Below are 25,210 nucleotides of genomic sequence, written 5' to 3'. Positions count from 1 at the left end.
GGATAAAAGGCAGGAAAAAGCCATTTTAATTTGCACTTTCAGATCACAGAGAAGGAGAGAGGAAGGTAGCACTTTCAGATCACAGAGAAGGAGAGAGGAAGGTAGTGCTTTTTACATTTGTATCTTTTGAATTCAAGGGGGAGGGGCAGATACTACTGGCTGTAAGAGACAATTATATTAGCAGTTTCTGTTCAAGCACAGACCAATCAGATTAAGCTGGGGCAGGATTAGACTGGGAAGGATAAAAGGCAGGAAAAAGCCATTTTAATTTGCACTTTCAGATCACAGAGAAGGAGAGAGGAAGGTAGCACTTTCAGATCACAGAGAAGGAGAGAGGAAGGTAGTGCTTTTTACATTTGTATCTTTTGAATTCAAGGGGGAGGGGCAGATACTACTGGCTGTAAGAGACAATTATATTAGCAGTTTGTGTTCAAGCACAGACCAATCAGATTAAGCTGGGGCAGGATTAGACTGGGAAGGATAAAAGGCAGGAAAAAGCCATTTTAATTTGCACTTTCAGATCACAGAGAAGGAGAGAGGAAGGTAGCACTTTCAGATCACAGAGAAGGAGAGAGGAAGGTAGTGCTTTTTACATTTGTATCTTTTGAATTCAAGGGGGAGGGGCAGATACTACTGGCTGTAAGAGACAATTATATTAGCAGTTTCTGTTCAAGCACAGACCAATCAGATTAAGCTGGGGCAGGATTAGACTGGGAAGGATAAAAGGCAGGAAAAAGCCATTTTAATTTGCACTTTCAGATCACAGAGAAGGAGAGAGGAAGGTAGCACTTTCAGATCACAGAGAAGGAGAGAGGAAGGTAGTGCTTTTTACATTTGTATCTTTTGAATTCAAGGGGGAGGGGCAGATACTACTGGCTGTAAGAGACAATTATATTAGCAGTTTGTGTTCAAGCACAGACCAATCAGATTAAGCTGGGGCAGGATTAGACTGGGAAGGATAAAAGGCAGGAAAAAGCCATTTTAATTTGCACTTTCAGATCACAGAGAAGGAGAGAGGAAGGTAGTGGCCCGCGCGCCTAACGGCGCGTGAATCATATAACTATAAACCAAAATCAGCAAAGTTTGGTAGCAATAGGAGTTGTGGATTTTCTTGCTAAGGACTTGTATTTCAATACACTGTTAAGATGACTGGCTTGGTGCAGTGTAACACTTGTTTGGCTGTTGTCTTCCGTATTACCGTGTGGAACTTGGGGTACTGCCCTCTTTTCATAAGGACATCTAGATTAGATGGCGAGATCTCTAGATTGCAGTCCTTAGTTTGTAGCTTGCAGTCTGAAGTGGAAAGATTGTCCCAGCCACGTGCTGTAATGCAGCCATGTGTGCAGCTTCCACTTCCACAGCGCCCCCCGAGGAGGAGGGCTGTGTGGACAACTGTCGGTTCAGGAAGATTGCATGCAGTTGAGCAAAAACATAGCAATTTTGGTCTCTCTGTATCAAATTCCTATAATGTTCTTGCGAATTTAAATAGTAAGGATGTTGGAGATATTAGCAAGGTCCCTCAGGCAGAGAATGAGGGGATGTTCAAAGGGGAAGTTGTTCTAAGTGAGGTACATAGTGTCACCAAACCATCAAGTGCAGTTAGTAGAAATAAAAAGAGGACACATTTTCTTGTGGGTGATTCGACTGTTAGAGGTGTTGATTTGGGACAGAGTAAGGATGTGGTGAAGGAGATGAGGTGTCTCCCAGGGGCCACTGCCAGCAGGGACAGGAGGCGGATTACAAACATTGTCAAGGCTGTGAGTAAAGGTAATAACGTTGATGTGGTGGTGCATCTTGGCACAAATGATTTGTCCCAGAGAAATGTTAATGTAGTAAAAAGAGATTTTCAATGTCTAAGTGTGGAGCTGGGTAAAATAACTGATTCAGTGACTTTCTCGGAGGTGTTACCGGTTTGTGGCCAAGAGGATAAAACAACATGTATCAGAGAGTTTAATGTGTGGTTAAGGCAGTAGTGTAAAGCTGAAGGTTTTGGCTATGTAAGTCATGATGTCAGTAGGTGGTCTAATAGGGAGTTGTTTAAGAGGGATGGTTTGCATCCATCATACAGAGGTACCCAGGTGCTCGGTGAGGAATTCAGAACTTTTTTGGACAGGCATTTAAACTAGGTAAAGGGGACAGAGATGTAACTGATGTGGGTGATTTCTGTCCCCGACCAATGAGGATAAATCAGTTTTTGGAAGCTTATGAAAAGGGAGCTGCAAATAAAATAGATGTAGTTGTTGATGATAAGGCGCAAACTAATAATGAAAATAATGTTCTTCGGGTAATGTGCATGAATGCTCGAAGCTTGAGCAACAAGCTCTGTGAGTTAATGGCCATAATATCTAGAGATAATTTGGATCTGGTTGCCATAACTGAGACATGGTTTAAGTATTCTAATGAATGGGAAATATCCATACCAGGATATACACTGTATAGGAAGGATAGAATAGAGAGAAGGGGAGGTGGAGTAGCCATTTATGTTAAAGAAAGTCTAAAAACAACACTAATTCAAAATAAATGTCAAGATCTGGAGACTCTCTGGATTTGCATGCAAAATAAAGAAGGTTCTGTCATTAGAAGTGGGGTGATCTATAGGCCTCCAGGGCAATCTGAGGAATATGACAACAAGATGGTGGATGAAATTACCCAAATGGAAGTAAAGGGAGATATTGTGGTTATGGGTGATTTCAACATGCCTGATATTGACTGGAATATCCCCAGTGCCCTTACATGCAAAAGTAAGAATATAGTAGAGGCCTTTACAGGATCAGCTCTGGCACAGCTGGTTAAGACACCAACTAGAGGGGAGAATATTCTAGATTTAGTTTTTACGAATGGGAATTGGGTTTCAGAGGTCAAGGTGGGAGAAAATTTAGGTTGCAGTGACCATCTATGTTTGTGGTTCGATGTAAAAACTCATTGTGAGCAATCCTATAATGCAACCAAAGTATTGGATTTCAGAAAAACAAATTTTAATGCAATGGGGGAATATTTAGATAATGAATTAAAGGGGAGGGATAAAATGGCAGGAGCGAGAACCCAGTGGACTGTATTAAAAAAGGCCATCTTAAAAGCCACTGGACTGTATGTAAGACAAATAACTAAAGGTAAAAGGAAGAAGAAACCGCTATGGTTTAGCAATGATGTAAGGGCTATAGTCAATGAAAAAAAGGCTGCCTATAGGAGGTATAAAGAGTCTGGAAGTATAGCTGATAGGGAGGTGTATAAAATGAGACAGAAGGAGGCGAAACAGATAATATATGCTGCTAAAGCCTCAAAAGAGGAAGAAATTGCAAAATCTGTAAAGAAGGGGGATAAAACCTTATTCAGATATATTAGTGATAAGAAGAAGAAAAACTGCGGCATCACGAAGCTTAGTACCGGGAATAATACATGCATTAATGGGAATAAGGAGATCGCTGACCATTTCAATAGCTACTTCTGTTCAGTTTTCTCAAAAGACACCTTACAAAATAATACTATAGAGGGATATAGCATTGCTTCCAGCTGTACGGATTCAGCCCCAGTGATCTTAGAAGCTGATGTCTTAGAAGAACTTGAACGATTAAAGATAAATAAGGCAATGGGTCCAGATGGCATCCACCCCAGAGTTCTTAAAGAACTCAGATCTGTCATTGCTACCCCCCTGACTGATTTGTTTAACCAATCCTTGTTAACAGGAGAAGTTCCTGAGGATTGGAGAATGGCCAGTGTTGTGCCTATCCACAAGAAGGGCAGTAGAGAAGAAGCTGGTAACTACAGGCCAGTTAGCTTGACATCAGTGGTAGTTAAAATGATGGAGACTCTACTCAAAAAGAGGATAAATCAGCACCTAAAAAACAATAACTTATTGGACCCAAATCAGCATGGCTTTACTGAAGGCAAATCATGTCAGACTAATCTCATTGATTTCTTTGACTATGTCACAAAGGTGTTGGATGAAGGTGGTGCCGTGGATATTGCCTACCTGGACTTCAGCAAAGCCTTTGATATGGTTCCACATAAAGAGCTGATAGATAAATTAGTGAAGATTGGACTTAATCCCTGGATAGTTCAATGCATTTGCAGCTGGCTGAAGCGTAGACATCAGAGAGTTATTGTTAACGGCGAGTATTCTGAGCAGAGTCAGGTTACAAGCGGTGTGCCACAAGGGTCTGTTCTGGGTCCTATTCTTTTTAATATGTTTGTGAGTGACATAGGGGAAGGTTTGGTACGGAAGGTTTGCCTATTTGCCGATGACTCTAAAGTGTGCAATAGGGTTGATATTCCTGGAGGGGTCTGTAATATGGTAAATGATTTAGCTTTACTAGATAAATGGTCAAAGCAATGGAAACTGCAGTTTAATGTTTCCAAATGTAAAATAATGCACTTGGGGAAAAGGAATCCTCAATCTGAGTATTGTATCGGCAGTTCTGTGTTAGCAAATACTTCAGAAGAAAAGGATTTAGGGGTAGTGATTTCTGACAGTCTCAAAATGGGTGAACAGTGCAGTCAGGCGGTAGGGAAAGCAAGTAGGATGCTTGGCTGCATAGCTAGAGCTATAACAAGCAGGAAGAGGGAGATTATGATCCCGCTATATAGAATGCTGGTGAGACCACATTTGGAATACTGTGTTCAGTTCTGGAGACCTCACCTACAAAAAGATATTGACAAAATTGAACGGGTCCAAAGACGGGCTACAAGAATGGTGGAAGGTCTTAAGCATAAAACGTATCAGGAAAGACTTCATGAACTCAATCTGTATAGTCTGGAGGAGAGAAGGAAAAGGGGGGACATGATCGAAACATTTAAATATGTTAAAGGGTTAAATAAGGTCCAGGAGGGAAGTGTTTTTAATAGGAAAGTGAACACAAGAACAAGGGGACACAATCTGAAGTTAGTTGGGGGAAAGATCAAAAGCAACATGAGAAAATATTATTTTACTGAAAGAGTAGTAGATCCTTGGAACAAACTTCCAGCAGACGTGGTAGATAAATCCACAGTAACTGAATTTAAACATGCCTGGGATAAACATATATCCATCCTAAGATAAAATACAGAAAATAGTATAAGGGCAGACTAGATGGACCATGAGGTCTTTTTCTGCCGTCAGACTTCTATGTTTCTATGTAATCACCACTATGATCCTCCAAGTCAAAATCACCAACTTGGTTCCTGGCATGGAGAAGAGGCGGCATTGATTCTCGCAGAAATGAGTAGCTTTTCATCAGGAGCCGGATCTATGACAGAGAGGGAAATGAGCAAGGAAACAGCCTGAAGTCATGTTGTAGATATTCTTGCAGAGGACTTTAATATTCTGCTATGTCACTTACCTGGCCTGTGGTACCATCCTTGTGGATATTCAAAGAAGAGAGTTATACACATTAGTTAAACAGAATGGGGTGATCTAAGAGGTCTAATTGATCTAAGAGGTCTAATGATTCCATGGTGCTCCAGACTCTTTCTGTCCAGACTTTTCAGACAGAAATGGCCCCTGCTTATTCACCTGGCTAACTGTCAGCTATAGTGCATGCTGTTCTTTCTGCTCAACTTCTTGCTTGGATGAAATCTGCTTATCTTCTAGCTTGCAAGAACAACATATATTTGAGGCCATGGCAAATGCTACTGTAAGTGTTTATATGACACATATATGATGATGGCTGCTAAGAACCATACGTTCTGCCACAAGATTTTAAAAATGCACTGTATATTTTCTTCAGTGAAGTCTATATCTTTAACCTGTCCTAGCTTTAATTACTCTATTTGGGGTTTGTCCAGACCATTCAGAGGACCCCTGACAGGAGAAAGGTGCCTTAAACCTGGAATGAAGTAGGCAAACCTTCAATGGCAAATATATGGCCTGTGTATGGAAGAAAACATTTCTGCTACAGGGGGTCTTTCTAGCACTTGCTGCTATCTATATTTTCCACATTGAGATGTCCTGGGGCAACCAGAATTCCTTCACAAGTCCAACCTCCCTTCAAAGTTCAACCTTAGCTTCTCCCATTTCTCTTTAAGAACACCTTTCCCCTACACCCATTTTCATTGTGCTGCCCCAGCGCCATACCTGCTCAAATGGGACAATGGTGCGGGAGGCAATTCCCACATTAGAGTAAACAACAATATAGATGGGTAAGAAGAACAGCACTGCAATGTGGCAGATGAGCATCAGCAACACCAAGGTGATCGTTAAGAGGTTGGGGAACCTGGTCATCTTCAAACAACTTGACCATATTTGCAGGGCCTGGTAGGGCACAAATAAGGTGTAGAGGAACATGCAGAGCCAGGCAAAGAGTGCTGTGGGCAGCTCTCGAAAGCCAATGATAAAGAGCTCGAAATCCAAAACTAGACTGTGGAAGATAAAGAAGAAAAAAAGCTCTAAGGATGTTGCCCAAAAGATCAGGATGTTTTAAATAAGCACTTTCTCTGGGTTATTCCCAAAATTCCCCAGTAGTATACCTACAAGTGAAGGGGATTGGCCCTGCTATTTTGAAGAAGTAAACTCATGAAAGTTCCCATGAACTCTTCAAAATAGTCAGAATAGAGTTAGAATGAAGGAAAAACCCATCTCCAATCAATAAAATTATGATCAACCCTCCTCATTTTGTTTGGCAGATAGAATCTCAGTAGGCTCAAGACTGATTCAACCTTCCATCCTTCCAAAGTTGGTAAAATGAAGACCCAGATTGTTGGGAGAAATATTTAGTTATTTAGTTATTTTATTTATTCGTTTTTTTATGCCGGCCTTCTCCTTAGACTCAGGGTGGCTTACAACATGTTAGCAATAGCACTTTTTAACAGAGCCAGCATATTGCCTCCACAATCCGGGTCTTCATTTTACCCACCTCGGAAGGATGGAAGGCTGAGTCATCCTTGAGCCGGTGATGAGATTTCAACCGCTGACCTACAGATCTAGCAGTCAGCTTTAGTCACCTGCAGTACTGCACTCTACTCACTGCGCCACCTCGGCTCTTTAATATCTTTAATATGCTTACTCTCTGTAAACCGCTTAGAGAGGGCTGTAAAGCACTGTGAAAGGGTATATAAGTCTAAATGCTATTGTTCATCATCTTGTTTTGTTTCATAATCTTTGTTTCATAACATTCAAAATTTCAATTATCGCTCATCCTTAAATATTGGACCCACAAAAAGGTCCCTAGCAGAATTTAAATTGATCAAGAATAAAGAACTGTATGGTTTTTGAAAAGTCTGTCATATTAGGAACATTACTCAACATTCCTGTCAGAATAATATCTCTCTAATCCTTTTTTTTTTTGTATCTCCCCTTGAGCATTCTATTCAGCTGGTCTAAAGCTCATGTGGAGCTTAGGTTATTGTTTAGACCAGGGGTGGGCAATTAATTTTGCCATAGGGCTGCATGAGAAATTGGGATGGTTTTAGAGGGCTGGACTAATATAATTAACTTAGTTCTACCCAATAATGTATATTATTGGGTAGAACTGAGTTAATTATATTATAATTATAAATTATAATTATATATTACATTATATATTATACAGTATATTATATATTATACATAGAATTATAGATTATAGATTAAATCTTGAACACCCAGTTCTTATCTAGAAAACGTGGACCGACCTCCGCGGACTGGTCACAGGCAGCGGGCAGGCTGCATCCAGTCCTCAGGCCACATATTGCCCAGGTCTGGTTTAGACATTTATTTATTCAATGTAAACCTTCTCATTTGAAAATTCAAGATGAAACACCTGGATTTTCCTGCTAATCCTATTCCCAGTGAAAGCTGAGAGATTGATCAACTGATCCAAAGTGACCCAATTATCTCCCTGACTGTGAATGTGAATTTAGTCCTCTATCTTCTATTGGACCCCTTCCTTGATCTGCTTCATGCTTGTTGGAATATATGTCAGAATGTATTATTTATAGTACAGTACTTATTTATTTAATTAGCCAGTAGATGGCAGTGTTTAGTTAGCATCTATGGTTATAATCTATGGTTCCTTTAAGTTCTGAGGAGAATTTCCTGCAACAGTTGTGACAGTTGAAGCCATTAACCAGCAAGGCCCATAGTGACTGTACACTGTGTACTTTATTTGATCTGTATGGTTACATACAGTAACCATCCTCTGCTAAAAATCTTTATGGTTATATAATAATCTTTACCATTTCTATAGAATAAAGCAGAATTTCTAACAATGGGTCAGCTTCAAAAGAACTGCTGATGATTTCAAGGATTTTCCTATCCCGGACATTTCCTTCTCCTTCTTTTCCTTTGATGAATTATTTTATTTGTAAAGCTTCCCAATTAAAAAATAGCTCATGGCAGCATATAACATACAATACACTCAAATCAAACAGATGAACATTCAAATTAGCAGAATGGGCAAAAGGCTGGAATAATGCCAGTTCCAACTTTTTCATAGGCAATTGGAGACTGGCTAAAAGACTTCAAGTTTGCCCATGTATGAAGGCAAAAATATTTATCCCAGGATAATGTTGGGGGATTCAATCAGGGTCAATGGCCCGGACAGAGGTTTAATCTTTGAAGTTTCAGACTCAGGCTGGAGCCTATCCACAGGGAGCTTCTCTCACACCAGAATATTTCTTAGTTTGTTTTTCAGGTCTTTTAAGATATGTCACTCCATTGGTCTGAGTGTATTGTTTGGTTTGTGTGTGATCAGCATTGCCGATACTTTTTGCCTCATGGCATGTTTTTCGGGCTCTTCTATCTCTGATCTGTTGAACATAGAGTCTAATGCTGCTATAAATTTTCTTAGGGCGGCATCTCTCATGTTCTGGTAAGAGAGAAGTTCCCTGAGGATGGACTCAGCACAAATAAAAAATCTAAATCTCTGGTCCTGTTGACTATCCCTGATTGGATCATTATGTCTTTCTTTTCCTATGGCTACTTACACCTGGATTACAAAAATCCACCTGAGATATAGGTGACACAGCAAATACAGTGGTACCTCTACTTAAGAATGCCTCTACTTAAGAACTTTTCTAAATAAGACCCGGGTGTTCAAGATTTTTTTTGCCTCTCCTTAAGAACCATTTTCTACTTAAGAACCCGAGACCAGAAAAATTTCCCAGGAAATTTGAGAGCGGCACAAAGGCCCGGCCAGTTTCCTGCCATTTCCCCTTTAATCCTGGCCATCTCAGGCTTTTCTGGGCTGCCAGAGGAGCCTTTTGGCTTCAGCCAAACCGAGGAGTCAACACAGTGAAGGAAAGATGCTGGCTACAAAGCAAGCAAGCGAGAGAAGAGGGGAGCCCTTCAGCATAGGAAGGAAGAGGAAGCAGGTAGCAGCAGCCGCCTTTCGATCAAAGGAGCAGGAGGATCCCCCTCGAGCTTGCCTGGGTTTCTCTCTCTGGCGCAGGGTATGGAAGGCAGCCTCGTGCCGGGTGTATGGGAGGCATGTGCTCCTCCTCGCCGCCTCAGAGTCCCTCTTAAACTTTTGGATTTTTTTGATTCCCCTCACCTCACCTTCTTCCTTTGGCAGCGACTGTCCTCCTCCTTTTCCTCCTCCTCCCACCAAAATTCCAAACTTTTATTTCTTTCCTAATGGGTTTGCATGCATTATTTGCTTTTACATTGATTCCTATGGAAAAAATTGCTTCTATTCTCAAACTTTTCTACTTAAGAACCTGGTCACGGAACGAATTAAGTTCTTAAGTAGAGGTACCACTGTATTTGTATATCTCTCTCACATGATCCCATCCTCTCTAAAAGGATTAGTTTCCTTTATGTAATATCTTTCACTGTTCCTGTTTTCTATATTTTCCATTCCTGTAAATAAGCCTGGTTTTCTCTAAAGTCAGTCAGTCGATTAATCAATTTATTTATTGTTTTGACCACTGGTGAAATGGAATGGAATATAGTATAAATACAAATCATGACAACAAATGGCAGATGCATAGTATGTGACACAACGCATATGCTTAGCATGAACACTTGCACAGAAAGATCCAAAAAGTAACAAGATTCTTTCAGAAGGAGGGTAGAAGAAGTGGATCTGTCTAACTAGGTGAGTAGCATAGAGAAGTGTGTTTGGATACCTAGCAAAGGTTACCAAAGGAGGCATTCCACATTCAGACTAAATCTCTAGGTGGGCATAGGAGGGTCCCAAGTGTTACTGCTCAACAGGAGCACAAGACAAGGAGAAAAACATATTGCATTTTCTTTTTAACTAGTAGATGAACAGTGACAAGTGGGAGGAAATGCAGCAGGTTTAAGCTCCCTGCGGGGGCCTAAGGTTGTTAAACTTTGGATGGAATCTACCTGTAAGTTTAAAGATTAGGTAAATATTCTTTTAGGATTACTACTGTGTCCCTTAGCAAACAATAAATAGCATCATATTGCCAGAATTAGCATACACCACAAGACAGACTTTCTATCCTGCCCCCTCTGCTGAATCACACCAAAGATTCATAAAAGAGTCCTAAAATTACATGTATCCCTAATATACACAAAAACCAAGAGAAATAAATTACCCATAAAAATAAGAAAGCTACAATCCAAAAAAAGATTACTTTGGCATAAAAACAAAACAGGCTATGTTGCAAACTTTAAAAACTGCTATAAAAATTTATGTCATCAAATAAAGACTGAATATACCAACTATCATATCAAACAAGAAGAAAACCTGCTACGCACGAAATCCACTCGTCTCTTTTATAACTTTGTAAACAACAAACTTAAAGATTCTAGATCCATCCCACCACTTATGGGACCAAATGACAAAGAGTATATTGATGAAAGAATTAAAGCCAACCTCTTTAACAACTTCTTCAAATCTGTCTTTGTGAACAGTAATGGTTAATGCCCAGCATTTCCTAATCGCACCCCAACTAACTTCAATGATCTAACACAAGTCAACTTTACCAAAGAAAACGTTAAAAAATCACTACACAACCCAGGGCCACCATCAGGAATTTTGGGGCCCCATACAGCCTAAGTGTCTGGGCCCCCCCTGGCCATTTTAAAACTACTGTCCCCCAAATCCCGTGCCATGCCCACCATGGCCACACAACCTGGGCAAGCCCTCCCCCGGCCCTCTGAGGTCAAACACAGCCCTGATGTGGCCCTCAATGAAATTGATTTTGACACCCCTGGCCTAGAGGCTAAATCCTATGAACAAGGGCTTAGAGAATGAGTATGTTTAGCTCAATAAATAGAAAACTGAGGGGGAATATAATAGTAGTTTCCCAATCCTGAAAGGGCTGCCACAGAGCAGATGGCATCTATTTATTCTCCATGCCACCTGAAGGTAGTACAAGAAGCAATGGGCGGAAACTCACCAAGAAGAAATGCAATCTGGAAATAAGGAAAAACTTGGGACTGGGCGGCATATAAATAAATAAATAAATAAATAAATAAATAAATAAATAAATAAACAAATAAATAAACAAACAAACAAACAAACAAACAAACAAACAAACAAACAAATAAATAAATCCCTTCTTTTTTATTAAAAGAAATTAATAGAAACATAGAAACATAGAAGACTGATGGCAGAAAAAGACCTCATGGTCCATCTAGTCTGCCCTTATACTATTTTCTGTATTTTATCTTAGGATGGATATATGTTTATCCCAGGCATGTTTAAATTCAGTTACTGTGGATTTACCAACCAGGTCTGCTGGAAGTTTGTTCCAAGCATCTACTACTCTTTCAGTGAAATAATGTTTTCTCAGGTTGCTTTTGATCTTTCCCCCAACTAACTTCAGATTGTGTCCCCTTGTCCCTGTGTTCACTTTCCTATTAAAAACACTTCTCTCCTGGCCCTTATTTAACCCTTTAACATATTTAAATGTTTCGATCATGTCCCCCCTTTTCCTTCTGTCCTCCAGACTATACAGATTGAGTTCATGAAGTCTTTCCTGATACGTTTTATGCTTAAGACCTTCCACCATTCTTGCAGCCCGTCTTTGGACCCGTTCAATTTTGTCAATAATAATTTTAAAAAACCAAAATCCATTACTATTAAAACTAAAACAACCAGCAAAACTATTAATAAAAACAGGTGAGGGCTGGGTTGTTTTCTCTGTTATTATTTAAGTGCTTTTACCATGTGCTTTAAATCAAGAATCACTTCTCTCTCTGTTTCTCTCTCTTTTCTGTCATTCTCTGCCTCAATCATTTTCTCATTTCTCTTTTTTTCTCCCCTTTTTCTATCATTTCTCTCTCTCTTCCTTTCCACTCTTCTCTCTCTCTCTTCCTCTCATCTCTTGCTTTCTTTCTCTTTCTCTCACTCTCTTCCTTCCTCTCTCATCTCTTTCTTTCTCTATCTTGCTTTCTTCCTCTCTCTCACTCTCTTCCTTCCTCTCTCATTTCTCTCTCTCTCTTTCTTCCCCTCTCTCTCTTTCTCTATCTTGCTTTCTTCCTCTCTCTGACTCTCTTCCTTCCTCTCTCATCTCTCTCTCTTTCTCTCTCTCTCTCTTTCTCTCTCTTGCTTTCTTCCTCTCTCTCTCTTCCTTCCTCTCTCATCTCTTACTTTCTTTCTCTCTCTCTTTCTCTATCTTGCTTTCTCCCTCTCTCTCCCTCTTCCTTCCTCTCTCATCTCTCTCTTTTCTTTTTCTCTCTTTCTCTATCTCTCCCCCTCTTTCTCTCTCTCTTTTTCTCACTTTCCATCTCTTGTTTTCTTTCTCTCTCTCTCTTGCTTTCTCTCTCACACTCTTTCTCTCTCTCATTCTCTTTCTCTTGCTATCTCTTTCTCTCCACCTATTTCTCTCTCTCTCTCTCTCTCTCACTTTCTCTCTATCTTGTTCTGTCATTGCTCTCACTCTCTCTCGTTCTCCGGAGGCTGGCGAAAGTAATTTTCAATTACTTTCAATTGTAATTTTCAATTACAATCAGCCTATCTCTCCTTCCTTCCTTTCCCCCCTCCCTCTTTTCCTTTCCTTCCTTCCTTCCCTTCCCCTTTCTCCTTCTTTCCCTTCTCCCTTCATTCCAACCAACCTATCTCTTCTTCCTGTTTCCTTCTCCTCCCTCTTCCCCTTCCTTCCCCTACGTCTTTCCCTTCCTTCCCTCCCTATTTTTCCTTCCTTCCTTCCCTTCTGTGTCCTCCCTGCCCTCTCTTCCCCTCCCCTCCCCTCCCTTTCCTCGACGAGGGCAGCCCGTAGAGTCACACCCATCCCGGGCCGAGTTACAAGAGCAGCAGCCGGGCAGGGAGCGCCCCACTCGCTTTGTTCCCACAGCAGGGCTCGGTCGGGAGCCCACTGGTCAGGGCTCGGTCGCCGCCACCAGGAATCCAGGAAACCGGGGTCAGGGGTCTCTGGGGCGTCGCACCGGGATGGCGCCTGGAATGTCGGGCGCGTGGGCTGACGCGCACTCTCCCCATCCCCTGCTGCCAGCCAACCCGGAAAATTCAAAGTAAGAAAAACCTTCGCTCTTACTTTGAATGCTCCGGGCAGGCTAGCAGGGAGATGGAGAGAGCGCGGTGGCCCCCGCTGTGAGAATGCCTGCAGGGAAGAGAGGCGGAGCGGACAGGCGGGCGAGGGCAGCGGCGAGTAGCCACGGGGGAGCGAGGGGGCTAGAGGCGCGGGGGGGGCAGCCGCGGCTTCGTGCACGCCCTTGGAAAAGGGTGCATGGGGGGGCCTTTTGGGGGACGCTGGCGCACGCGTGTGAAGCCTACAACTTGCACTTGTGTTAAATTTTGTTTCTTTCCTAAGCAGCCTTCTGTGTAAAAAAATCCATTTGGGAACGAGTCGTTCCCAAATGGATTTTTTTACACAGAAGGCTGCTTAGGAAAGAAACAAAATTTAACACAAGCGCAACCGCCACCCCGAAGGGGCTCCTACCTTCGTCGCATGCTTTATTCTGGGACTGGAGGACCGCGCTGCCAAAGGCTCCGTCGGGGCTTCGAGTCCTGCCTCGCGAGGGCCAGAGGGCCCGCCTTTTTCGTTGGTGAGGCAGGCAGCCGGCAAGAGAGGGCCGGTACTGCGCATGTGCGACGGTGGGCAAAACCGGGCCCCCCTCATGGCCGGGCCCGGTACACCACTCCCAGTAGTACCGCCCTATCAGCGGCCCTGACACAACCTAAAACCATCTCTATTTATCGGACCTGATTAACTATGTGCATACTTCCTAAAAAAAACCCCTCTCCTCAATTCTGGCTGAACCCCTAAGTATAATTTTCAAAATATCTTCTACAACTAGCTCCCTACCTAAACTCTGGTCACTAGCCACAGTCATTCCTATCTTCTAAAAAGGTGATCCTAGCAATGTTGAAAATTATAGACCAATCTCCTTGATCTGTGTCACTTGCAAAGTCATGGAATCCATCATTAACCAATCCATGAAACAAATGACCTACTTTCTAACAAACGATTTGGTTTCAGAAAAAAATTATCCTGCAACTCTTACACTGCAAATACATATGGACTACCCAAATTGACCAGGGTAAATCGATGCAATCTACATAGACTTTTGCAAAGCCTTTGATTCAGTAGTTCACGACAAACTTCTTATGAAACTAAAATCTTATGGCATCTCAGGACCACTGCATGATTGGATATCAGCATTCCTGTCAAACAGACAACAGGTGGTCAAAATAGGTAATGCCATGTCTAATCCTGCTCCAGTTAACAGTGGTGTTCCCCAAGGCAGTGTCCTAGGACAGTGATGGCAAACCTTTTTTCCCTTGGGTGCCAAAAGAGCATGGGCATGCACTATTGGCCATCTATAAGTGCCCACGCCAGTGTTCCCTCTAATTTTTTTCGGTGTGGGTGGAAAAGTAAAGTGTCTGAGCAACAGTCCCTTCGGGACTGGGTGGCATAGAAGTATAAACAAACAAACAAACAAACAAATAAACAAACAAATAAATAAATAGGAAAAAAAATTTCCCTCTTTTTTATTAAAAGAAATTAATAATAAAACAAAACCAAAATTACAATTAAAACTAAAACAACCAGCAAAACCAAAAACACAACTATTAATAAATCCATGCTTTAAAATCTTCATTTCTTAAATATTTATCATAGTATTATAATAATTTAGTAATACTTTGAAAATCTATCTGAACACCAATGCATCAATTAATATATTTCCATAAATTATACTTTTCTATAAATTCATTCACTATTTCCAAGCTCAATTAATTTTCAGGCACTTAGCATTTACTATTATTAACTTTCATCAATCTTCTACATTTCCAATTATATTTTAAATTCATAATGCAAACTCATAAAATCATACAGTACATATCATAAATCCCTTATTTATCATATGTATCTACCATTAATTTTACCTGTGTAATTCTATATAGTTCTAAAATTCTCATCCAATTTTATGAATTAATATATCCTAATAGTAAACAACATCTAAATATATCTTTTACCAATATTCCATAGTCAATCCATATTTAATAAACAATCATCCCTCAAATTTCTACCACTGTTCTCATTTCTGGGTACCTCTCCTATCTCTCCCCCTTTTCTCTCTCATTTGTTTCTCATTTCTCCCTCTTCCTCCCTTTTTCTCTCATTCCTGCCTCTCTCACTTCTCCTCTCTTTTTCCATCCCTGTCTCTTCCCCCCTTGTCTCTCTCTCTCTCTGTGTGTGTGTGTGTATGTGAACTCTTGCACCATTTCCAAAAACTGGTGAGGGCTGGGTTTTTTTATCTGTTATTATTTTACCATATGCTTTAAATCAAGTCACTTCTTTCTCTCTTTTGTTTCTCTCTTTCCTCTCATTCTCTGCCTCAATCATTTTCTCATTTCTCTTTTTTTCCTTCCCTTTTTGCTCCCATTTCTCTCTCTCCCTTCCTCTATTCTCTCTCTCTCTTGCTTTCTTTCTCTCTCCCTCTTTCTCTCTCCATCTTCATTCTCTATACAAACGACCTTTGTGACCAAATTACAGGCAAATGGGTTCTTTTTGCTGACCATGTAAAACTCTTCAACACCACCGACAACATAGCCACCCACCAAAAAGACCTTGACTTTGTGTCAGAATGGTTAAAAATTTGGCAACCCCAAATCTTAACCAAAAAATGCTCTGTCCTACACATTGGCAAAAAGAATCCAAGGATCAGATACAAGCGGGACAAACAAGACCTTACAGTCAACCCTCACTCCATAAAAGACCTTGGAATACTCATATCCGGGGCAAAAATGCCCTCCCCCATCCCCCTGGAGACTCTCTGGAAGCCAAAAATGCCCTCCCAGAGTCTCCAGGTGAGCCAAAAATCAGCTGGCCGACACACACATGCACATTGAAGCTAAGCTAATGCAATGGCTCGCATGCCAGCAGATATGGCTGCACGTGCCACCTCTGGCACCCATGCCATAGGTTCACCATCACTGCCTTAGACTATCCACTGTTGACCTCTCCCGATTCCTAACAAGTCAGTAAGGGGTGTGCATAAGTGCACGAGCGTATCTACCGTCCCTCTCCTAGGTTTCTCTTGGTACCAATATCATGTATACAAACAATGTTGTTTCCTTGTACCAATACGTACTTGACAAAATAAATAAATAAATAAAAATAAAATATTCCCAGAATTAACATACATTGAAGGACAGACCTTCTACCCCACCCGCTCTTTTGAAACATACCATCCTTCATTGATGGAATCCAGAATTATTTGTTTGAGGACAAAGATACAGAGCATGGCCACAAATATGTGATGGATTGTGCGGAAATGTTCCACCTCCAGCAACGTGCTGTAAAAGAGAGACAGATTGCCAGCAAGTAAGTAATAGATGTTGGGAGAGATGGGCAGCTGCAGATTACTGGACAAGACCTGAGATCCAAAGATTTTCATTTGATCTTCTGTGCAAAACCTTGTACTTTCATTTGTACAAAAGAAACAACATTCAAGTGACTCATAAATGTTTCTTATGATATACAGGTAGTCCTCAACATGTGACTGCAATTGAATCCTTGGACCAAGCAGGAAACTTACTTCTGCTGAGAATACCAACAGCCTTACTCTAATATGCTAGTAATAACTCCTTGTATTATTGTGCTAATCAACCTACAGTAATCCTTTCAAAAATACTTTGTTTCCCATCCATAGTATCTTTTCTTTTTATACTCTCCTGCATTGTGTGGGTAGGGAGCATGCTCAGATAATTTATTGGGCTGTTTCCAACTCTTGTTCTTCATCAACAGTGGAATACTGTTGCTCAAGGCCACCTTTGGAACCTGAAGCCTTAGAGATCAGACTACTTTGCACATTGTCCCTCTGACTAAATCTTGGTTATAACATTGCCAGGCATACTTACTCAACCAAGGATCGTTGAGGAACAAAGACTTTCTTCTTCAGTAGCTGACCCTTCTCTCTGCAAGATAAGATTTCAAAGCAGGTAATATTTAATATCTGTCTCTAAACCTTTCTCACCTCTGAGAAGTAGGATAAATGTCAAGAAGTCCCTGAGGATTTAACAGTGCACAGTGCATGTGCCCATCACCTAACAACAACACACACCCCATCACCCCCACCACCCATACAGGAGGATTCAAAAAAATTTTTAATTGTTTATCTATTATTCCTTGGCTCTATCTTGTTCTAGTATTACTAAAAGAGTGATTGCAATTTATTTTTCATATTTACATCACAGATTCTACTTAACATATAGTCTTTTACCTTGTTCCATCGCACCATCATCTTCTCCAATTTATTCTTATCAAAATTATTTAATCTTATTTCCATAATTTCAAAATGTATGTGATCCACCATATACCAGTACCAATTTTGTAATGTCCATTTTGTAGAATCTTTCCATCCTATTACCATCACCGCTTGAGCACTTTCCAGTGCTGCGGTTTTTATTTCCTTAAATTCTCCTAATTCTCTATATTTGATTAAAATTGCTATTTCTTTTGTAATAATCCAGTTAATGTTTAACATTTTATTAATTTCATTCTGGATTACATTCCAGAATTTCTGAATTTCTGCACACTCCCAGATCATATGCATAAAAATTCCTTTTTTCTGGCATCCATGCCAACATATGCCCTTCTCTTTCCCCTGGAAGTGTGCAATTTGTGCAGGTGTATAGTACCATTTATGTAAGATTTTTCTTCTCATCTCTCTAACTCTTGTATTTTTTAATCTTGTATATATTTACTATTATTTCTTTCATTTCTCTTTCATCTATTTGTAAATCATCCTGCCAACATCTTGTTAAACTTTTTGTTACTTCTTCTTCCATTTGTAATAGCATTCTATATATACTACCAGCTTGTGCTTTACTTTCGTTTATCTTCTCGCTTATTATTTTTTCTACACTATTTTCTTCCCGTAAGAAGGCTTCTTTATTCTCCCTTTTGTTTAAGTATGTACATATTGCATTAATCTGCAACCATTTCTGTTTACCAATCCACCATTCCAATCTAGTTCTACTAACTCTTCCATCTTTCTCATATAATTGCTCAATTCTCGTTATTCCTTTACTATTTAATATTTTAATAATTCTACTTAGATTAACGTCATCCCCTATATTCAATACATGTAACGTTGATAGCCTGGATACCTTTATTCCACTTGTCCTCTGCCATTTAAGCCATATTTCTAAACCTGCTTTAAAAGGATCACTTAAGGTACTGGTTTCAATTCTACTCCATTATATGTCTGTTGTATGTAAACTATTAAAAAACCAATAAAAATTTATTTATTTTTTTTTAAAAAACGAGTCCCTGAGGATTTTACTCCACAGTCAGTTTTGACTATGCTCATCTTTGTTTCAAGGCCATTGAACCAACACTGTCTGATGACTGCACTTTCCCCATCCCTGTTCTAATATCAATTGCGAGGAACCTCTTCCACCTGCTTTGCTTCTTTGCTGGGACCACGCTCAATTGCTGGGGTCTGGAATGAGCGGCTTCTTCCATGGTCTTGTCTAAGAGATCACTCAGCTGATTGTGTATCAGTTCTAGTACCTTCGCCTTCATTACCTACCAACAAAACAGAGGAAATTTAATGATGTCCGGGCCTTTCATAGATTCCTAGAATGCATTTAGGTGATGGACACTGTCAGGGGATTGCACAGATTATGTCCAAATGGAATCAGACATGCTGACACAAACGTGCAGTTTTATATAAATAAATATACACTGATTAAAAAAATAAAGGGAACACTTAAACAACATAATATATCTCCAAGTAAATCAAATGTCTGTGAAATCAAACTGTCCACTTAGGAAATAACACTGGCTGACAATCAATTTCACATGCTGTTGTGCACATTCAACTTTGTACAGAACAAAGTATTCCATGAGAATATTTCATTCATTCTGATCTAGGATGTGTTCTTTGAGTGTTCCCTTTATGTTTTTGAGCAGTATATTTACAGTAGGAACATCATGAGGTAAATTGCAGAGAGCACACAGCAACTAATCACAACTAAGATTGCTTTTTTTACCATGGCCAGCTCTCCTCAATCAATTAGCTGTAACTGTGTGTTCTTACTCATTGTCCAGTTGTTTCCCTTCTTTGATCATTTACAGAAGCTTCCTTGCCCAGAAAGCTTAATAATCGTACAGGGCCTAATTTTCTATGACAACGATAGAGACCATGTGATCGTGGAGACAGAACATATTTGTTTCTCTAATGATAATATCCTCCTGCTTTTATTATTATCTATTATAATATCTATTATTACCTCCAGGTCTCTCTTCCACTGGATGTGGGCAGTGATTTTCTCCAGGTGTTCAGTTTCTCCTAGAGAATTAGAAACAGTTTCACTTTAAAACCATGATTTGACATGGGGCAAATGGAGGAAGTCAGTTCATTGCTTGGATTAGACAGAAATCTTCCCATTATACAGAGTTTTTGGTTCTAAATTACGATTCCAAATTTCAAGCATTTTCCCCCCCCCCCCATTCTTTGCATTCTCTTTCCTTTGGGATGGATAAAGCAGGTCCAAATCTATCTCTACTAGGCTTCTGAAATACAATATTTTAAATTATATGGCATGTTTTTATTCAGTTTTGTAGCTTGTTTAGAAAAACAGATTTCCACATTATAATCATTTTTTTAAACCATCAGATCTGGAAGTCTGTGTTTATCCCACAAATGTATTTTGCAGCATTAAAATTTAGACGTGTATTGCAGGGTATCAAGGTCATTAGATCTTCAATGGGGGAAGACATATTCACTTAACAACAGTGTTACGATCTTGTGATGAAAAGTTCCAAATGTTTTCTTTGTAACTAGTTAATTAAGATGTTCTTTGTTCCCTTCAACTAAATACTTGCATTGTTTTGTCTTTGAAAGATGAACTTTAGCATTTTTGGACAAATTTTAAATGCACACCTGCTCTTCGTGCATAATTCTTGACTTTTTTGTCATAATTTTCCATATTATTTCTTACTGCTGTGTGAATCAATCATTATCAGATGCTTGCCTCTCTGGCCCACCTCATAGGCTGCTGTCAGGCCCAAAACTAAGAATGTCATGCAGTGATTCTTCCCAGCTGAGTTCTTTATCTTTTCAGACCTATAGAGGGAATCATGCCAAACCCTGGACTCTACTATTTGCATCTACAATATACTATTAGGGAAGGGCTGTCTTCAGCTTCTTTCTCTCACACATAATGTCTGGACTGAACTGTCTCCTTACCCCTTTATGAATGAACCCCTACCCTCCTGAGAATCCAACTCCTTACTACATTCCATCACATCTGGAAATGATTAAAGATTGCATTTGCTATCCTTTCTGTAGAACCACATTGATGCAACTTCTCTCTCTTTCCCTATTCCTTTAATGTACATTAATGTACTTTATGAATATCTGTATCATGGAGAATATATGCAACATACACTATTCCTTTTACTACAGGTTCTGCAGCTTTTTAGCAGGAATTCAGAATGGCAGAAGATTTTTCGCACTGAACTCTAAGCGTTGGGGGAGGGCATTACTTTAATAAAATAATGTAAGTCTTTTTTGCTGTGGCTCTCAAAATGCTAATCTCTGCATTATACTTCCAAGACCTAATTGAAAATCCCCAGATAGTTTATCCATGGCAAGGATATTCCCCAGAGCTCCTCCCAACTGACCACCAAGCCACACCCACAGAATAAGCCACTCCCACAGAACCAGTAGGAAAAAAATTACAACCCACCCCTGATCATGTCCCTTAAACATATCCTTACCATTGAATAATTGTGTTTCCTCTTCTCCCCTGGTCTGCTCCTGAGAACTTCTTTGCCTTATGCCTTGAGTGCTCATTTCTCTTCGGTCCATAATGGTTCTGAAAGTAGAGTTTCTTAGATTAATTTCACACTCTAGCCCAGAAGGCAGGTAACTAATTCACCAAGGAAGGGAATAAATCCTCTGGAATTAGAACTTTGCAATTCCTTTAATGCACCAATGAGGTAACTGGTATCACGTAGTGATAGCAAAGTTAGAAGGTTGACCTCTCTACCCTGTTTAGTTACACATTAGTTACATATTTTCAGCTCAACCTTGCTTAGACAAGAGTTGTAATGGAGCCAGGATTACAAGATCTTCCAATATTCATACTGTTTTATTTTCTGAATCAAATGAGCAAATAATTATTACTTAGAGCTGAAACAATTCCATCTGAGAGTCTGTGCAAATGAGGTATTTATTTTACAGGTCCTATGATTTGAGAATATATCAAGAATATATTTTCTTAGTCAAACAGCGTAATTCAGCTGCATTTCCCCCAACACAAACAAAGCCAGAATTGAAAAGACACCAACAGAAAGCTGATGCAATCACTAAAAAAGAGCTGAAGAGAGTGGACAACATTGTGAGCTAAAAGAAACTCTCATAGATTGACAACAAACAATGCCCTAATAAAGTAGCAACAATAAAACATTGGAATATCACAAGAAATATATTGCCTACAAAGAACTGTTGGGTACACAAAATAGACAAAGTAATAGAAAAAGAAAAGGCTAAAGTGCTCTGGCACTTTCAAATTCAAACAAACAAGCACCTGTCACTTAACATTCCAGATAACTGTCGATTAGAAAGACAAAAAAGTTTGGATAACAGACATTACAGTACCTGGAGACAGTAAAACAGGAGAGAAAGAATCACAAAATATAAAAGCCTATACAGTGATCCCCCGATCATTGCGAGGGTTCCGTTCCAGGACCCCTAGCAATGATCGGGTTTTTGCGAAGTAGCGCTGCGGAAGTAAAAACACCATCTGCGCATGCGCAGATGGTGTTTTTACTTCCGCAGCGCTAGCGAGGAGCCGAAGATTGGGGTTCCTGGGAAGGGGACTCAGCTTGTCCGCCGCCCGCTTGCGCATCGCCCGCCCACGCCGTTCATTCTTGCCGCTTCCCAGCTGAGTCCTGAAGCGATTTCGCTTCAGGACTCAGCTGGGAAGCGGCGAGAATGAACGGCGTGGGCGGGCGATGCGCGAGCGGGCGGCGGACAAGCCGTTTGCTCGCGCGCGCTCGCACCGGTTCCCAGCTGAGTCCTGAAGCGATTTCGCTTCAGGACTCAGCTGGGAAGCGGCGAGAATGAACGGCGTGGGCGGGCGATGCGCGAGCGGGCGGCGGACAAGCCGTTCGCTCGCGCTCGCTCGCGCCGGTTCCCAGATGAGTCCTGAAGCGAATTCGCTTCAGGACTCAGCTGGGAAGTGGCGAGAATGAACGGCATGGGCGGGCGATGTGCGAGCGGGCGGCGGACAAGCCGTTCGCTTGCGCTCGCTCGTGCCGGTTCCCAGCTGAGTCCTGAAGCGAATTCGCTTTAGGACTCAGCTGGGAAGTGGCGAGAATGAACGGCGTGGGCGGGCGAAGGGCGGGCGGGCGGCAGCGAGGAGTTTGCGTGGGCGGAGGGGAAACTCCTCGCTGATGCCCGCCGCTCGCTCTCCCACCAGCAAGAGGGGGAAGACCTAGGGAAGCCGCCCAGCATCTGATCTGCCCGGCGCCATCTACGCATGCGTGCCCATAGAAATAAAAGGGCGCGCATGCGCAGATGGTGTTTTTACTTCCGGGTTGCAAAATCGCCATATAGCCATTTCGCAATGATCGGGGTCGCAATACCCGGGGGATCACTGTATATAGAAGGAGAACAATTATAGCAACTGTTTAGTTTCAAGAAATTGAGGAGACCACATTGTAGCCTGATTCTTATTTATTAAAGACGGGCTGGAACGGGTAACAAGCTATCAACAATGTACAAGCAAAGCGATGTTACAAAAAGCAAAGCGGCACGCCCACGCTGTCCTTTTAAAAAGTTTTTCCTTGGTGGCCTTGACAGCCGCTTGAATTTCCTGGCTGCAGCTTGGCCAAACCGCGGCCGGTATGTAGATCTGTCCTGGGAAAGCGATGGCGAACCTATGGCACGGGTGCCACAGGTGGCACGCGGAGCCACATCTGCTAGCATGAAAGCTGTTGCCCTAGCTCAGTTCCAAAATGCATGTGTGTGCCAGCCAGCTTATTTTTTGGCTCGCACAGAGGTTCTTGGAGGGTGTTTTTGGCTTCCAGAGAGCCTCCAGGAGGGGTGGGGAAGGGTGTTTTTACCCTTTGGGGATGGGGAAAGCCTTTAGAACCTGGGGAGAGCAAAGCCCGAGCATATTGGGCCCAGAAGTTGGGAAACAGGTCATTTCTGGCCTCCAGAGGGCCTTTGGGGGTGGGGGGAAGCTGTTTTCATGCACCCCAGGCATTGAATTATGGGCGTGGGCCAGTGTTCCCTCTAAGGTGTGCAGTGGGCTATAGCGCACAGGTTTTTAGCGCTCAGCACAGTCCCCCCATTGGCCTCCTCCCCCGCTGCTGTGCTGGGGGCTGCCCCTTTGAGCCGGGGGCAATGGGCCCAGCTTCGGCCTACTAGGCCCCGGTGCGGATGAAGTGCGGGGCAGAGTAGGCGTCAGCAGCTGTTGTTCTGGGCCCATCGACAAGTTTCACCTCCTCTCCCGCCGCTGCACTGGGGCTGCCCCCTGTAGCCGGGGGTAACAGGCCCAGGCTCGACCTACTTGGCCCCGGTGCAGCCGAAGCGTGGGGCATAGTAGGTGGCGATGGCGATGGCTGCTCCGGACCCATCCATGAGCTTTGCTTCCTCTCCCACCGCTGTGCTGGGGGCTGCACCCCGCCACTGGGTCCCCTCCGCCGCCCAATCCTGGTATTGGAGCCAGGAGCAACGGGCCCGGCCTCGGTCTACTTGGCCCTGAACTTTGCCTCCTCTGCTGCCGCCACGCTGGGGGCTGCCCTCAGTCGACGCCAGGTCCCCTCCACCGCCCAATCCTGATACAAGATGAGTACGAGACAGTGGCAACCCACATCAAGAGCATGGACCCGGCTACTATTAAACAGGTAGGAAGAGGGGGCAAGAGGGGGAAGTGAGAAAGAGGGGGGAGAGGGAAGGAGGGGCAAGGAGGGAGAGAGAAAGGAGGAAGAGAGAGAAAGGGGGGCAAGAGGGGGGAGAGAGAAAGGGGGAAGGAGAAAGAGGGGGCAAGATGGGGAAGAGAGAAAGAGGGAGAGAGAGAAAGAAAGCAAGAGAGAGAGAGAATAGAGGAAGGAACAGAGAGAAATGGGAGCAAGATGGGGAAGAGAGAAAGAAAGCAAGAGAGAGAGAGAATAGAGGAAGGGACAGAGGGAAATGGGAGCAAAAAGGGAAGGAAAAAAAGAGAAATGAGAAAATGATTGAGGCAGAGAATGAGAGGAAAGAGAGAAACAAAAGAGAGAAAGAAGTGACTTGATTTAAAGCATATGGTAAAATAATAACAGATAAAAAAAACCAGCCCTCACCTGTTTTTGGAAATGGTGCAAGAGTTCACATACACAGAGAGAGAGAGAGAGAGAGACACAGGGGGGGGGAAGAGACAGGGATGGAAAAAGAGAGGAGAAGAACTATATAAGAAAGAAGATTTTAAAGAAGATGAGATCTTTAGGTATTTAAACTCATTAGATTTACCACAACTAACGGAAGAACAACAAGCGAGGTTAGATAGTTTAATTACAATACAAGAACTGCAGATAATTATTAAAAAACAAAAGAATAATAAAGCTACAGGGCTGGACGCTATCCCGGCGGAATGGTATAAAATAGAAAGTGATGTAATTATAAATAACATGTTGGAAATTTTTAATGCGATTGTTATGGATGGTAAAACACCAAAATCTTGGTCCGATTCGTCAATAACGTTAATTCATAAGGCTGGGACAGATAAAGATAAAATACAAAATTACAGACCTATATCATTATTAAATGTAGATTATAAAATATTTACTTCAATTTATGCAGAAAGTTAAAAAAAAATCTTAGAAGAGATAATACATCAGGACCAAAATGGATTCTTACCGGATAGGCAATGTTGCAGATAGA

General features: G+C 41.7%; 1 protein-coding gene across 3 annotated transcripts in view; it reads right to left on the bottom strand.

The window, feature by feature from the left end:
- LOC139161563 (sterol O-acyltransferase 2-like) overlaps positions 1–21,277 on the bottom strand; it is a 54,096-nt gene extending 32,819 nt beyond the window's left edge. For 2 of the 3 annotated variants that reach the window (XM_070740863.1, XM_070740865.1), the window contains exons 1-7: positions 21,061–21,277; positions 19,569–19,627; positions 18,734–18,861; positions 17,190–17,246; positions 16,518–16,625; positions 6,050–6,332; positions 5,120–5,222 (exon numbers count right to left, since the gene is read on the bottom strand). In XM_070740863.1, coding sequence (XP_070596964.1) covers positions 5,120–5,222; positions 6,050–6,332; positions 16,518–16,625; positions 17,190–17,246; positions 18,734–18,861; positions 19,569–19,627; positions 21,061–21,151 — 829 coding nt within the window. In that variant the 5' untranslated portion in view covers positions 21,152–21,277. The remainder of the gene's footprint in view (positions 1–5,119; positions 5,223–6,049; positions 6,333–16,517; positions 16,626–17,189; positions 17,247–18,733; positions 18,862–19,568; positions 19,628–21,060) is intronic. The other variant, XM_070740864.1, reaches the window with a different exon arrangement.
- Positions 21,278–25,210: the final 3,933 nt, after the last annotated feature.

The sequence above is a fragment of the Erythrolamprus reginae genome, chromosome 2, assembly GCF_031021105.1.
Source record: "Erythrolamprus reginae isolate rEryReg1 chromosome 2, rEryReg1.hap1, whole genome shotgun sequence".
Lineage (NCBI taxonomy): Eukaryota > Metazoa > Chordata > Lepidosauria > Squamata > Dipsadidae > Erythrolamprus > Erythrolamprus reginae.
Note: the sequence above shows the minus strand (reverse complement) of the source record. Positions and strands in the feature narration are given on the sequence as shown.